The following is a 13,819-nucleotide window of genomic DNA, read 5'->3' as shown; positions in this document are numbered from 1 at the left end:
TATATTTTAATTCAAGAAAAGAAAATTAGAAAAAATAATCTTAAGTAGGTAATCAAAGGACATTAGAATTATGTGCAAAAAATCTAAATGACTTATAAAAAGACAAGGAGGAATAATATTTTCTTAATATGCGTAACTTTTTGAAAAGAGATTTATATTGTGGGACGGAGGGAGTACTATGATGTGATTAAGGATGTAAATAGAAAAATTATATAAAATAATTTATAATTATAAAAAAAGTGGGAACTTGTAGCTTATTAATTTAAATTGATAAATTAAATTTCAACATCTTAAAAATTTTAAAATGTTTGAGATTTAAATATCATTCCTACACATCTCAATCTCATTTCATGTCATCTGCATCGAAATATGAAGAAATTTTGAATATATAGAATTAATTTATAAAATCCAAGATTTATACATACAGGATGATCAGGGTCTCCTGACCGGTCTTGAACATGTAGCACAACAAATTTTAATTTACGGATTTTTAGGACATACATTAACCATTTTCACAACTGTAAATTAGGACATGTTAATCATCCGCTAGCTGCTAATGTTTGCTGTTAAACAGAAGTGGTTGAGTGAAGGAACAGAGTTGAAAATACAAGGAGACAGGGAAGGGGTTGTTTGTTACGAAAATTTTGTGACATTATTCCGTGAAGGAAAGGCTGCGGCAAATAGGGGAGAAACGGACAGCTAAAAGGAGACAAATTACAATATTAAAGGAATGTGTATCTATGTATGTACGTGATACTATTATTTGTAGATAAGATAAGGCTCAACCAGCATTACTCAGTTCCGCTGTTTTGCTATACCATTGTTGTTTCCCGTGTTTTTTCTTATATTATTATTAGTTGATTCATTATTCATCAATAATATCATATCATTATCATTCTTTGCCTGTGGACTGTGGCCATGGACTTGACATTTAACAAATATCAAGGAGTTTTAAATTTATATATCAGTCTCACTCCAAAACTTTACTGATGTATATTCTGGCCATGCTAACTAAAATTATTATACTAACATTCAAGTTTTCTTTTTTACCCTAATCACGGAACCAAAAAATAAACTAGGAGGGATAAAAGGTTTAAGTAAATTGTAAGGACTTATATATATTTTTATTATTTTATTTTTTGAAACAAATTATTTATTGTATTAAATATATATATTATTTTTCTGAAATAACTATGTATCTTTTAAAATAGACTATAATAAACAAAAACCCAAGAATATTATTAAAAACATGTTAATACTTTTATCTCAAAAATATATAAATATAAATATAAACCTTTTTCCAAAATAAATCAAATCATTATTCAATGAAGAAATATGACCTTGTATGCTTATTATATATAAGGTTCATGTGCCGTATGACTCGTATATTATATCCTCCCGATTGTGTACATGGTTTTGGACAAGAAAATGAAGAAAAAATGTAAAAAATGAGTAAAATTAAGTAAAAAGTGAGTAAAGTGGTGGGTCTCATTTATATTTAATAAAAATTTGAGATATTGGAGAAAATTTGTGGGTGTAATAGTGTTTTATATCATTAAAAATTATTAATTTTAAGATATATAGAAATGATGGAACATCTAAAAAGAAAAATTTATATTATATAAAAATGAATGGCACAAGGAGTACAGTAGAATATGAACTATGAAGGGAGTAGAAAAATCCTATTAGTGATGAAACTTACTCTGCCAAACACTCTCACAATAATATAATAAAATTCAAACATGAATTAAAAAGTTATGTTTACTTTTAAATTTCCTAATTAATTATGCAAAACAATCATACTATCACACATATAATATTTTCTGGAAATGTCAACGTGTCACAAGACAATTTGGGCACGTGGCCTCTAGAAAACACCAGCCCTCATCCCTCTCACTAACTATACTTGCCCCACTTGTGTGAGTGTGTGTTTGTTTGCGAGTGGGTCTTCCCTTTAAACTATCATAAAGCTTCCATCTTTATATCTACACATACTTACAATCACTTTATACACACAGAGAGACCGAGTAAAATCAGGGGTTTTCATTTCTTTTATCAAATACATGTATCTAATGATCAGGGTTTGTGTGTATTGACAAGAAGAAGATACAAGATATTTAAAGTTTGAAACTTTGAGGCAAGAAACAAGAGGAGATGTATGTCTCAGGTGGTGGCTCTGGTGGGTCTATGAGGAAGTCCTTCAAAGATTCACTCAAAATCCTTGAAGCTGATATTCAACATGCCAATACTTTGTATGTCTTCAGAAACAACCCCTTTTTATTTCTTGTCTTTTACATGAGTATTTCATCTGCTTTTGTGTGTTTATGTTGGGAAATATGTGTATATGCGGTTAATAAGTTCAAAGATTTTAGCTTTTTCGCATACCCTTTGTTTAGTTTTACAAGAATCATCTCATAGATTATGGTGTTAGGGTTTCTTTTGTTCTTGGTAAGTGTTGAATTTACAGTGTTTGAGTCTGTAACTTGATGTTATTTCATTTGATTGTTATGTTATTCTGGTCTTTCCCTTATCTTCTTTTGATTATGTTGTCTGGTGTTAGGTTTTTGTAATTTTTATATTTAATATTTTATTGTTTGTATGTGCATATGCTCATTGCTTCAGTTTTGGGTAAAGGTATTACTTTTAGACTTCTAGAATAGTGTGAATATTATCTTGAGTAACTTAGATTTTTATTATATTGTTTTAATTTATATGTTCATTGTCATCATATCGGTGGTTATTAAATCTAAATTACCTACTTGATTGGTGTTTTGTTAAAAGAATTATGTGGTCCAGCTCTAGTTTAATCTATTTGAATGATGTCGTTTTTTCTTTTCGGCCTAATAAAGTGATATGGGGTGGGGTATTAAAGGGTGTTTTAGGTACTATCTTTGTATTGCCAATTATATTTTTGTATTTCAAGTTGTATGTATTAGGGATTGAATACGTTCCTTTACCTCCCAACAGATGAGATTTCTTGGTAAAGAATGATAGCATGACTAAGACTGTAGGCATTGCTTTGGTTGTATCGACATTTATCCTTTGTTGGATCAAATTATGATTTGAAATATTATCCTTTTCATAAAAGGGAGATATATTTTGCTACATTACCTTCTTCATCTGGAAGTACAAGTGGGTGTATATTTTTTCTTTGAATGTACACAAGGGTCCACAATTTGGTGGTTTTCTGTTGCCATATTAGATCAATGCTTTTGCGGTTCTACTGGTAAGTTTGTTGTTAAAATGACCCAGGTAATATTGAGTATTTATAAGGTCATCTATGTGTCATGCTTTGTACCTTTGAGTTTGTTATTCAATCCATCTTTGTTAAATGTAGACATGTGATAACAAATTATGGTAGGGTTGCCTTTAAGCTTGGGATATGCCTCATAAAAAGCCTAACTTCCATTTTGTATCTTTGTATAGTGCCAAAGATTAAGTATGAATAATTCAATATATAATTATACAACTGTCTGTGGTGGTTAAGTTTGTAAGTAATATTGGAGGCGTTGTACTCATACATACTGCACCTTGATGTTGTATGCACCTTGGTATAATTTTTGACTTGCTTTTTAGCTAGAGTAGAAACTGGTTCATGCACTTCTGCTGTTAAAATTTTGATGTTTTGTGTTGGTGATTCTTTGCATGTGGTCCATGTGGATTGGTTCTTCAATGATGTTTATAGTACTACCTTATAAATTAGTGCTGGTAATGACAAGCCAGCCAAGTTGCACTTGTCAAAAGTGTATCTGTTAATATATCTCAGCTTACAGACATCATTTATTTATATACGATGCAGTGGCATGTTAGTTGTATTATCTTCGAATAATATAATATAAATGTTTTTATATTGGTTGATCTGTTCCATACTTAACACCTTGGTTTGTAATGTGAGTACAGAGCGTCTGAATTTCCAAGAGAGTATGATGGTGCCTGTGTTCAGATGAGAATGTCATATAGCCCAGCTGCTCATTTGTTCCTTTTTCTGGTACAGTGGACAGATTGTCACCTTGCTGGTGCTCTTGGACTATTGAGAATCTTAATCTACAAGGTACGAACTTATTTAACATGTTTATCTATCTTTCTGAATAGATTGTACCTTGGGCTGTGACAATAACTAGTAAACCACAATACAGGTCTATGTAGATGGCACCACAACCATGTCAGCCCATGAAAGAAAAGCAAGTATTAGAGAGTTCTATGGTGAGATTGTCTATGTCTAACTAATCTAGTTCTGTTGCACGAACTTACAAAGTTTCTATTTCTTTCCACGTGGAGTTAATAATTGTGAGTTAATAATTGTGCCATGTGCAGCTGTTATCTATCCCTCTTTAGTGCAACTTGAAAGAGGAGTTACTGATACAGAAGATAAAAAGCAAAAAGCAGTATGCATGGAAAGGTACAAAAGACGGGATGACCAGGAGCACAGGTCAGATATAGACATTGAGAGGGAAGAAGAATGTGGAATTTGTATGGAGACAAATTGCAAGATCGTCTTGCCCAACTGTTACCATGCTATGTGCTTGAAATGCTACCATGAATGGTCCTTTCTCTTTCTCTCTACCCCCCCCCCCCCCAAACACACACACACACACACACACACTCTGCATCCTAAATATAGAGTTGTCATGATTTTTGGGTGAATATGTCACCATTGCAAAACATGACTTCATGGTTTTGGTATGTTTTTGATATCTAGGATATTGAGTCTGCTTAAATGCTATGGCATCCTTGTGCTGTGAGCAATTTCAAACTCAAATCAACAATTTGCTTCTGAATAATTTGATTGAATATCTCTATGCATATATAGAATGAGATCTGCCAATATTAGGCTCTGTTAGCTCAAGTTACATGCTAGTATGTTAATGTGCCCAAAAAAGGCACTGGAAGTGCAACTGCAGAGAAGTTTTATGTAAGGAATAAGGGCTAGGTGATAAATAATAGGACTGGACACAAAGTGATTCATACGCGATTTTGCTATTAGGTTTTCCTTATGTTTCTTGTAGGCTCATTGTTTGATTTAAGAAATAATATGAAGTTGCATGTTGGGTTTAAAACACTCGAGGAATGTCTATTAAATAATACATTTTGTTTTTACCTCTACTAAATATCTTTATGCAATCCCTAGCTTTGTAGCCTTGTAGATGCCCCTCTTCTTTGAAGGGCAGTTGATGGTTCAAGTCTTAGCAGAGGCATTTGCGTGCAAATAATGAGAAATATCTGCAATTGACCCTAATATAACATTTAAACAAAATTTGTTTTTTGCATATACTTTTTCAGCTACAGTATACTTCATCCTTTACATATGTTAGTGGATAGTGGATAGTTGTTGAGATTCTGTACACTTATTACTGGATTTGCAGCTTAGTATCTGTATTGGTCAATATTTTCATAATTGTGCTTTTACCATCTTATTATTCTGTTTGAGATTCAATCTACTTTATGGACGTTGAGAAATTTGGAGCTCTTGAAAGAGTTCTTGGTATTAACCTCTTGCCTCATATCTGACTTTATGGACTATATTCTTCCATTTGTTGGAATGATCTTAATGCCTTGGGTGTTCTGCATTGTTATATCTGAAAGTGGACATTCTGAATGAAATTATGGAAAATATTCAATGCCTGCCTGCCTGAATAAATCGTTTTACTATATTATATACTGTAATCCAGATGATATAAACTTATGAATCCCTATCTGAGAGTACCTGTCAGAGACTTCTGGAAATAGGCTTTTGTTTCAGCAGAACTCATAGTCAGTTATTTTTACCCACATCAATTAAAGCTAGCTATCTTTTGGATGATGCCTGCTTGACTTATGAAAGGACTTATAAGTTACGCAGCAGAACCTTGATAAATTAATAGTTTGTTCCAGTCCTGAGATAATAGATATATGGTATTATATATTAATTTAGGGCCTCTGGTAATGTGTGGAGGTTTTGCCGTAGTTATTATCTTGAAGACCCGAGTAGATCACCAAGATATGTGGAACTATACGCATAGTGTGGTCCCATGATGAATCATTGCATCCGTACTGGTTTAATGAATATCTCATATTAAGTTTGACTGCATTAACTTATGCAACTCTTAGGCTTTTCCTTGGGAGAATTGTAGAATAGTTTTGGGATAATATACTATCTTGTAGTATAGCACTATGCGTTAGAGCCTAAGAGGGTGCTTTGTTGCATATAATGTAGTACATTGGTGCAAGGTTGCTGTTATTGGTTTTGGTAGTAAAAACTGCCAAGATGACCTCGTCATAAAGAATTGAAGACAGATATTGAGGTTGTGTTCACTTCATGGAATGGAATGAGGGGAGAATGGAATGAAATTTGTATTATAAATTGTGAGTGATTAGTGAAATTGTTTATAATTTTCATTCCTTCAATCATTCCATTCTAACTATTTTAACTAAAAATCTAACCTACATGTTTTGAAAGGAATGTTGATTCCATTTGTTCATCATCTTTTCCTATCATCTTCTTCATGAAAATTTTTAACTCACTCATATTTAATCATTATTGCCTCAAACTTTCTCCAATCTTCATAAAACTTGTTCATATAGTTTCATTCCATTCTCCCCTCATTCCATTACATGAAGTGAACACAACCTAATTGTTTAATCAGCTCTGGTGCTGTCATATGAAAACCTTCTTGATTTGTTCTTTAGTCCTTCTAAATTATGTACATCAGGATGTAATTTTGCTTGTTAACTATTCTTTTTTTTTTTGGTTACAAAGTGATATTAATAAATTTTTAATTGCAGGCGCTCAAGATCACAGTCCTGCCCTTTTTGTCGTGACAGTCTAAAGAGAGTAAACTCGGGTGATCTCTGGGTATATATGGACAGCAGGGACATAATAGATCCGGTAACTCTGACAAGGGATAATCTTAGAAGGCTGTTCTTGTATATAGATAAATTACCGGTGATTGTTCCTGATCACCTTTTTGACACTTATGACTCCCACCTGAGGTAGGCTGTCGAAGGCATAGAAGACGTCAGCCATCATCACCTTCTACTCTCGCATATTTCGGATAAGTACCACCTTATTTCTCTGGTTTCCGTATGTTCAACAGGTCGAGTTAGGTAGATATGCATTGTTCTGTTCCTGGTTGTAATTAGAAAAACCCGGCCCGAGTTATTTTGTGGCATGGGGGTTGAAGCTAAGATAGTTTAACTATGTCGAAGTTTAAATTGTATCTTCCTATCATGTATATGCTTGTATAGTTCGATACATTTGTCATGAAGAATTTCTTCAAATTCGATGTTACCTATGGTTATTGTGTGAATCTCTTCAATGTTGAGCTTTGTGTTGAAGTATTCCTACTTGCCTCAGGTTTAAACAAAGTGCCTGTCCTTTAGACCTAGAAGCAGTTGGTTCAATTCACATGCAATTCGTTTTAGCAGTACCATTGTACCTTAACTGACGAAGCTGTTTCTTTGTGGAAATAATCTCCATAGCTTCATTTATTTCGATGAGATACCTCGGTAGTAAGGGCTTATATTTCTTAGGTTCTGGTTCTGGATTTGATTCTCATTTGAAGTTTTGGTTTGGTTAAAATTGATATTTATTTCTCAGTAAAAAAAATCTAGTTACTAAGAATTTTTTCTTCAAAAATTGGATTTTGATTCTCGTAAGAGATTTATTAAACTATATTTTTCTCTTCAAGTAATGGAAAAATATTAGAAAGAAATCAGAGACAGAGATATTTTGGTTGGTAAATTAAGCTGTGTTATAATTTTTAATCTACATATCATATTACTATAAAGTAAGCATTAAAATAAATATTACTGGAATTGACTTTTTTTTTTAATTCAATAAAATCGAAGGATAAAGATTTATTATACAAATATCGAAAAATATATAGCTTGCATGTTTATTTATTTTTCGAAAACTAACTTCGAATTCCATAAGAACTTACAAGAAGAAAATAAAGTGGATTCCAAAAATAGGGGACTTCAAATATGTTTGGACTCCTAGGACTATTTCCTGGATAATACAAGAAAAACAAAAGAATAAAAATAGACAGCTGAAACTCAACAGCTGTGTGCTGTGTGTGTGAAAAATATATGTGAAGTTTTTATACAGGGAAACAGAAGAGAAGATGGTTGAGATGGGTCAAGATTTTTACTGGTCACACACTGATGAGCCTCATGCTTCTCGTAGGAGACTCATCCTTTCCAAGTATCCTCAAATTAAAGATCTTTTTGGGCCTGATCCTTGGGCTTTTCTTAAGGTCTGCTTCTTACCCAGATCCTAGATTGGTCTTTTCTTGATTTTTCTGCTTGATTCTTGTAATGGGTTGTTTTTGAGATTACCCATTTGAGCCTGCATTGTTTGTTTGCTTAGGTTAATGCAAAGTTTGTATCTTTTGTTCATTGTGTGTAGTGGTTGTTGTATAATGTGTTGGTTATGAGTAACTGTTTGGTTTGTGATGTTGGTGATGATTCTTGATGGGTTTTGAGGAAAAAGTTTGGAACTTGATGTATGTTTTCGAGTAGAGTGTTCATGTGGTTGGTTTGTTTGCTTGTGATGTATGTGTTGATCTTGCTTAGGATTGGATTTGGATTGGTTTTTGGATGTGTTGAATGAGGGTGAGATTTATCTGATGTTACTTGGCAAAGAGAAAAAAGAAGATTTAGTGGATAGTGCTATGTTGCACTAGGGTACTTATATGTGAATTGATGCATTTATGAATTTGTCTACTTGTGGGAGTTCATCTTTATGAGTAGGAAAGTTGAGCCAGCTCAATGGCCTTACATGATGTCTTATTATTGACTTTTTTGTTGCTACATAAAAGTTATTCCACCTAATAACCTAAACATTTATAGGGGCATACCCCGCAGAGAGCAACAAAACTAAAGACCAACCCCATGAACTCGGCTAAGATTAAGCAATAAAGATACACAACAAACCAACTTGCAAGACCATTTAAGCTGCCAATTGGCACTAACTAGTAAAGTGAAAGAACTAGAGAAGCATCTCGAGATACTGCCTTCTGAAATGAAGGACAAGTGAAAACCTTTCCCTAATCATTCGCTTGACATGCTGAAGAATAACCAGGTTGATGCTACTGTTGCTGATTATGTAGTGTGTAATTTTGCTCCTTCCAAACTAAATGAACAGTAGTTTTATGAATTGATTCAATAGTTTTGCAAGTGCGAATTAGATACTGTGTCTTGTTTGGCCTATAATATGATGAAAGTTCTCTTATAAATAGGAGGGTATTTTAAGGATCATGTAAAAAGATCTGTGAGCAATGAGTAATTTGGAATTCCATTATCGTCTTTTTCTGTCTCTATATGTGAGTTGACACCAGATGCCTATGATCCATAATACAGAAGCTAGTACTAGGAAATTGCAGACCCAACTTAATCGACTGATGAGAGTACTTGGATTTCAACAACAAAAATAAGTACAGCTGATTTCCGACTTTTACATCTTATATACAGTATAACATAACATCCTCAGTACTTGGCATTTGGAGTTGTAATGAATTAATTGGTATATGAAGCTATGCCTAGCCTTTCTTTGTGGATTTGGATAAAGTTAACAATTTATAATATATACTGACACCTGGTTTGAAGCACACTTAACGATAATAAACAAACTATTGACTTTTATCGGTTCCATTGGTGGTTCGTGTCTTGTTGTGCTTTAACTGGTTAGATATTTTGCTATTGTTATTATGGGAGGTAGTTGATTTACTGAACAGTGCAGCAATTCGATAGTGATAAGAAACTATGTTTGTTTCATAAAAAGCATATATTGGAAGAAACAAGTGTATAAATTTACCAAGTGCACCAGATTAATAGAGGTACCAAGAGTCAAAATTGGTTTACTTTTACTTGTTACTTGTGATTGGTGACATTTCCCTAATGCACTGTGAGCACTACAAACTTGTTCATTTCTATATAAGAATTCTCTATCCTCGTCAAGAGGCTAATAGCATCTGTATTTACTCTCTGCCAGTGTTTTAACTAAATATATTTTACATGGAGTTGCAGATTACTTTGGTGGTTCTGATTCAGTTGTGGACTGCAACTTTCCTTTACGATGCTGGTTGGGTGAAGATCCTGATGATAGCATACTTCTTTGGTTCTTTCCTCAACCACAATCTATTCTTAGCCATTCATGAGCTCAGTCACAACCTTGCCTTCTCCACTCCAGTCTACAACCGTTGCCTAGGCATTTTTGCAAACCTACCAATTGGGGTACCCATGTCTGTCACCTTTCAAAAATATCATCTCGAACATCATCGCTTTCAAGGTGTTGATGGTGTTGATATGGACATTCCAACTCTCACTGAAGCTCATATTGTTACAAATGTTATTGCAAAATCCATATGGGTCATCTTTCAACTCTTCTTTTATGCTCTTCGTCCTTTATTTGTCAAACCAAAACCCCCTGGTATATGGGAGCTCATAAATTTTACCATCCAGCTAGCCCTTGATGCCTCTGTAGTTTACATCTGGGGTTGGAAGTCTTTTGGCTATATGATCCTGTCCACGTTTGTTGGAGGTGGTATGCATCCAATGGCTGGTCACTTCATCTCTGAACATTATGTCTTCAAAGAGGAACAAGAAACATACTCTTACTATGGTCCCTTAAATCTTATGACATGGAATGTAGGTTACCACAACGAACACCATGATTTTCCGAGAATCGCGGGTTACAAGCTTCACAAGGTGAAGGAGATTGCACCAGAATATTATGAGAATTTGGATTCATATAGATCTTGGAGCCAGGTAATTTACATGTATTTAATGGATTGCACCGTTGGGCCCTATAGTAGGATGAAGAGGAAATTGTCAACTAAAAGAGCAAACTGACTTCCCTGATAGTGATGATATATGTATAATCATTATTCTCATATTAATGTAACATGATATATGGAACCCCATATTAGGGTGAGGGCATTTACTGATAATGTAACATACATACGGAATTATGATGGATAAATGTTCCCACGATTTTGCTGAATGTTATGAGTCTTTATTACTCTTACAAAAAGTGATATTCCTGTACAGATTCTGCTGATTGTGCGTGAGATCATGAAATTGACATGCAACAGAAACCCCCTTTTCCTAACCTTGATGATCTAATCATTTTGTTTTATGTTTCCAGAATCAATATTCTTGATGCTGCTTTTATTTCGAAAGTCTCTTTCTCCCCTTTCTTTTTTCTAGCTTCTCCTTGCGTTTGAATACGATTTTAGATCTTTACAATGGTAACATGGGGATGGGGGAGTGCATGTCCGTGACGTGTGATTAGGTATTATAATGATCTAGTAAAGGAAGAAATTGACAGGATCATAACATTAGACTATCTCATAGCTCAAGTATCAGCTGGAACTGAAACTAACATATTGGTAGGAAATTCTTGCTACAGCATTATAATTTGCTTGTAGAATTTCATCTTATATCTTAAATTTAGATGATAATTCTTGCATCACTTGCTTGCTTCCCTTCCCTGCCCACTCGCATCCTGGTTCTGTCAGCTGAGAAAGCTACAACACTCAGACATAGTCGGCAAAGGCGAAGTACGGTCCACCGACTATGCTGGGAAGTTGCTGAACTGAAGAATATGGAAGAAGGTGAGGGACAGAATCTTCGTCGCAGCCATAGGACATTTCCAGGTCTGTTCTCAGTGCTTTAACAGCTGTGGCCAAAATGATTGATACTCCCTGTAAACAACAGAATATAATAACACTACAGATTCTTTGTTACAAGACAAGCAACAAATTTCAGGTTTCTTGATCATACATACCTGTGTTAGAACAATCAACACCGCAAGCCATTTGAACATACTCAACTCTGACTCCACATAATCTTTGAAATCATCAAATCTCACTGTTGGGTCCTCTGGTAAGTCCTGATATAGAATATGACACAGATTCATGACTGACAAGAACAATATATGCCAATTTTCGAGATTAATGATGAAGAATAAACATACCTTCTCCCATTCAAGACTGAGAAATAGGTGTGCCATCATGAGAGTCTCTACAAAGAGAAGAATAGACATAACAGATATATACTATGCTGTATTAAGGTCAATCATATACAAAGCTTCCAACAACTGAAGAAACATTTGAAAGCTGCTGTGACTTGGTTTGAAAAAGGATACACCAGAGAGGAAATGTGAGTAAGCAGTGTGAGCAGCAAAGTGGCCTAGGCATGTAATGGCACAGAAGCTGATTCCCAGGCCAATAAAAGCATGTACAAACCTGTATGTTTTTTACCAGAGAAAGCGCAAAAATTATCACCTGAGTACTACAGGGAACATAACAGAAAAATCTTCGTAGAAGCTTTCGTACCATGGAAATGAAGTTTGATCCTCAGAAGATGTTCCTTTCATGTCGGTCTGCCATACTCGAATCAACCATAAGCCATACATGATCATCGCGATCCCAGCCAGTCCCGCGACAGAGTTGAAAACCTTCAGCATTAGTTGAAGGGAGGTCTTTACTGTTTTCTCCATGGAAATTGTGCAAGTACTACTGAGCTTCACTTTCCCTTTCTTTCACTTGATTAGTAGAAGAAAAAAGGCTTGGAGTGGAAGCAATGCAAAGGGAAACAATATATAGAGGCACAGGGATGGAGGGTCCAATTGAAATAATTATGAGTGGTGTCAAATGCTGGTGTTTTTCATCTTCAAGTGATGTCATTCAGTGTTGCTTCTACACTTGAATTAATATCACCATTAGTGTCTTCTATAAGCAATGTTCTTGGAAAGATATGTGAGAGTTGCCTTTAATTAGCTTGCTTACTTAAGCCCAAAGCTACTAAGTAAAAATTAACCAATCATTAATCATTTCTTTGCTAAGACTTCCCTCACACTCTTCTCAAACAAAAGGGGTTAGGCTAAAATTAACCAAGAATAGAATCCAGATTCACTTACATTAATCTTTGCATTTGATATTACTCTTGTTCAGTAATTACAAGGCTTGCTTTTATGTGAGTTACTACACAAATAACAGTTACATCGTGCAAGAGTGACGTGTCCTTTATAAGTTAGTTTCCGATCAAATTATGTGGCTCTCACATAGTCACATATGAAGTGAAAAGCATAGACAGGAACCAAGCCGAGTTGACAGAAAGATTCCTGTCTCAATGTGTTTGGTTAATACTGTAGTATTTACTCCCTCCGTCCCGAAAAGATTGAACTGCTTTGATTTTCACGGAGATTAAGAAAAAAGTAGTAAAAGAAATTAAATTAGTTGAAAAGTTGGTAAAGTGGTGGGACCCATCAAAATTTTAATAATAGATTTGAGATAGTGGAGGATAGTAGTGGGTGTAATAGTGTTTATATTATTATAGAATAGAGATAGTGGAAGAAAGCACCGGGTGTAATAGTGAAAAGTAGAGTTCAAAAATAGTAAGTTTAATAGGTTCATTCTTTTTGAGACGTCCCAAAAAGGAATAAGTGTCAATTAAAATGGGACGGAGGGAGTATTTGTTAGTTGTTACATATAATTTACATTTTTTCATAAAATTTTATTTTTTTTATTTAAATAATTCTACGTATCCCAAATTCTATTCTAAATTTTATTTCTAATTTCATCAACCGAAATTCCAAACATTCAAATATTTATGCAACAAATGAAAAATTATTTTCGGTGATGTGAAAGAATTATCATAATAAATGCCTCGCAAAATCTGAAATTATAATATCCCCCAATTTAATATTATCAGATTCACTCCCAACATTTATTTTTTTTTCGGTTTTTTAAGAAGGAATGATATGATATAATAATATGATCGGACCGTGCATCAATGACACGATTCCATGTGTAGTGGGATAGTGTGATGTAAGATA

General features: G+C 34.1%; 3 protein-coding genes across 4 annotated transcripts; 2 read left to right on the top strand and 1 right to left on the bottom strand.

The window, feature by feature from the left end:
- The first annotated feature begins 1,934 nt into the window (after window positions 1–1,934).
- LOC108204747 (E3 ubiquitin-protein ligase AIRP2) lies at window positions 1,935–7,286 on the top strand. 2 transcript variants are annotated; one of them, XM_017374331.2, is made up of 5 exons: window positions 1,935–2,252; window positions 3,901–4,051; window positions 4,137–4,203; window positions 4,315–4,543; window positions 6,763–7,286. In XM_017374331.2, exons 1-5 carry the CDS (start codon window positions 2,155–2,157, stop codon window positions 6,971–6,973), a joined length of 756 nt encoding a protein of 251 aa, XP_017229820.1. In that variant the 5' UTR covers window positions 1,935–2,154; the 3' UTR covers window positions 6,974–7,286. The 2 variants fall into 2 exon arrangements, with proteins under 2 accessions (XP_017229820.1, XP_063941979.1); XM_064085909.1 differs by lacking the exon at window positions 1,935–2,252 and adding an exon at window positions 2,315–3,226.
- Window positions 7,287–7,866: 580 nt separating this feature from the next.
- LOC108206957 (sphingolipid delta(4)-desaturase DES1-like) lies at window positions 7,867–11,176 on the top strand. Its single transcript, XM_017377415.2, has 2 exons — window positions 7,867–8,234; window positions 10,006–11,176. The coding sequence occupies exons 1-2, from the start codon at window positions 8,103–8,105 to the stop codon at window positions 10,828–10,830; spliced, it is 957 nt and encodes a 318-aa protein (XP_017232904.1). The 5' UTR covers window positions 7,867–8,102; the 3' UTR covers window positions 10,831–11,176.
- A 113-nt stretch (window positions 11,177–11,289) lies between these two features.
- LOC108206971 (tetraspanin-19) lies at window positions 11,290–12,721 on the bottom strand. The gene is made up of 5 exons (XM_017377429.1): window positions 12,318–12,721; window positions 12,128–12,227; window positions 11,957–12,037; window positions 11,768–11,872; window positions 11,290–11,684 (listed from the first exon to the last, which is right to left on the bottom strand). Exons 1-5 carry the CDS (start codon window positions 12,479–12,481, stop codon window positions 11,517–11,519), a joined length of 618 nt encoding a protein of 205 aa, XP_017232918.1. The 5' UTR covers window positions 12,482–12,721; the 3' UTR covers window positions 11,290–11,516.
- Window positions 12,722–13,819: the final 1,098 nt, after the last annotated feature.

This window comes from Daucus carota, chromosome 1 (assembly GCF_001625215.2).
Source record: "Daucus carota subsp. sativus chromosome 1, DH1 v3.0, whole genome shotgun sequence".
In the NCBI taxonomy this organism is placed as follows: Eukaryota; Viridiplantae; Streptophyta; class Magnoliopsida; order Apiales; family Apiaceae; genus Daucus; species Daucus carota.
This window is presented reverse-complemented; position numbering and strand designations above follow the sequence as displayed.

What these genes read in the sequence shown, in the direction of transcription:
- LOC108206971 (XM_017377429.1), bottom strand. Translation starts at nt 12,481, where the DNA reads ATGGAGAAAACAGTAAAGACCTCCCTTCAACTAATGCTGAAGGTTTTC. An exon ending in ACTCACATTTCCTCTCTGGT is followed by an intron (nt 12,038 to 12,127) that starts GTATCCTTTTTC and finishes AATACAGCATAG; the next exon opens with TATATATCTGTTATGTCTAT. An exon ending in TGTTGATTGTTCTAACACAG is followed by an intron (nt 11,685 to 11,767) that starts GTATGTATGATC and finishes TGTTGTTTACAG; the next exon opens with GGAGTATCAATCATTTTGGC.
- LOC108204747 (XM_017374331.2), top strand. Translation starts at nt 2,155, where the DNA reads ATGTATGTCTCAGGTGGTGGCTCTGGTGGGTCTATGAGGAAGTCCTTC. An exon ending in TGAGAATCTTAATCTACAAG is followed by an intron (nt 4,052 to 4,136) that starts GTACGAACTTAT and finishes ACCACAATACAG; the next exon opens with GTCTATGTAGATGGCACCAC. An exon ending in AAGTATTAGAGAGTTCTATG is followed by an intron (nt 4,204 to 4,314) that starts GTGAGATTGTCT and finishes TGCCATGTGCAG; the next exon opens with CTGTTATCTATCCCTCTTTA.
- LOC108206957 (XM_017377415.2), top strand. Translation starts at nt 8,103, where the DNA reads ATGGTTGAGATGGGTCAAGATTTTTACTGGTCACACACTGATGAGCCT. An exon ending in ATCCTTGGGCTTTTCTTAAG is followed by an intron (nt 8,235 to 10,005) that starts GTCTGCTTCTTA and finishes ATGGAGTTGCAG; the next exon opens with ATTACTTTGGTGGTTCTGAT.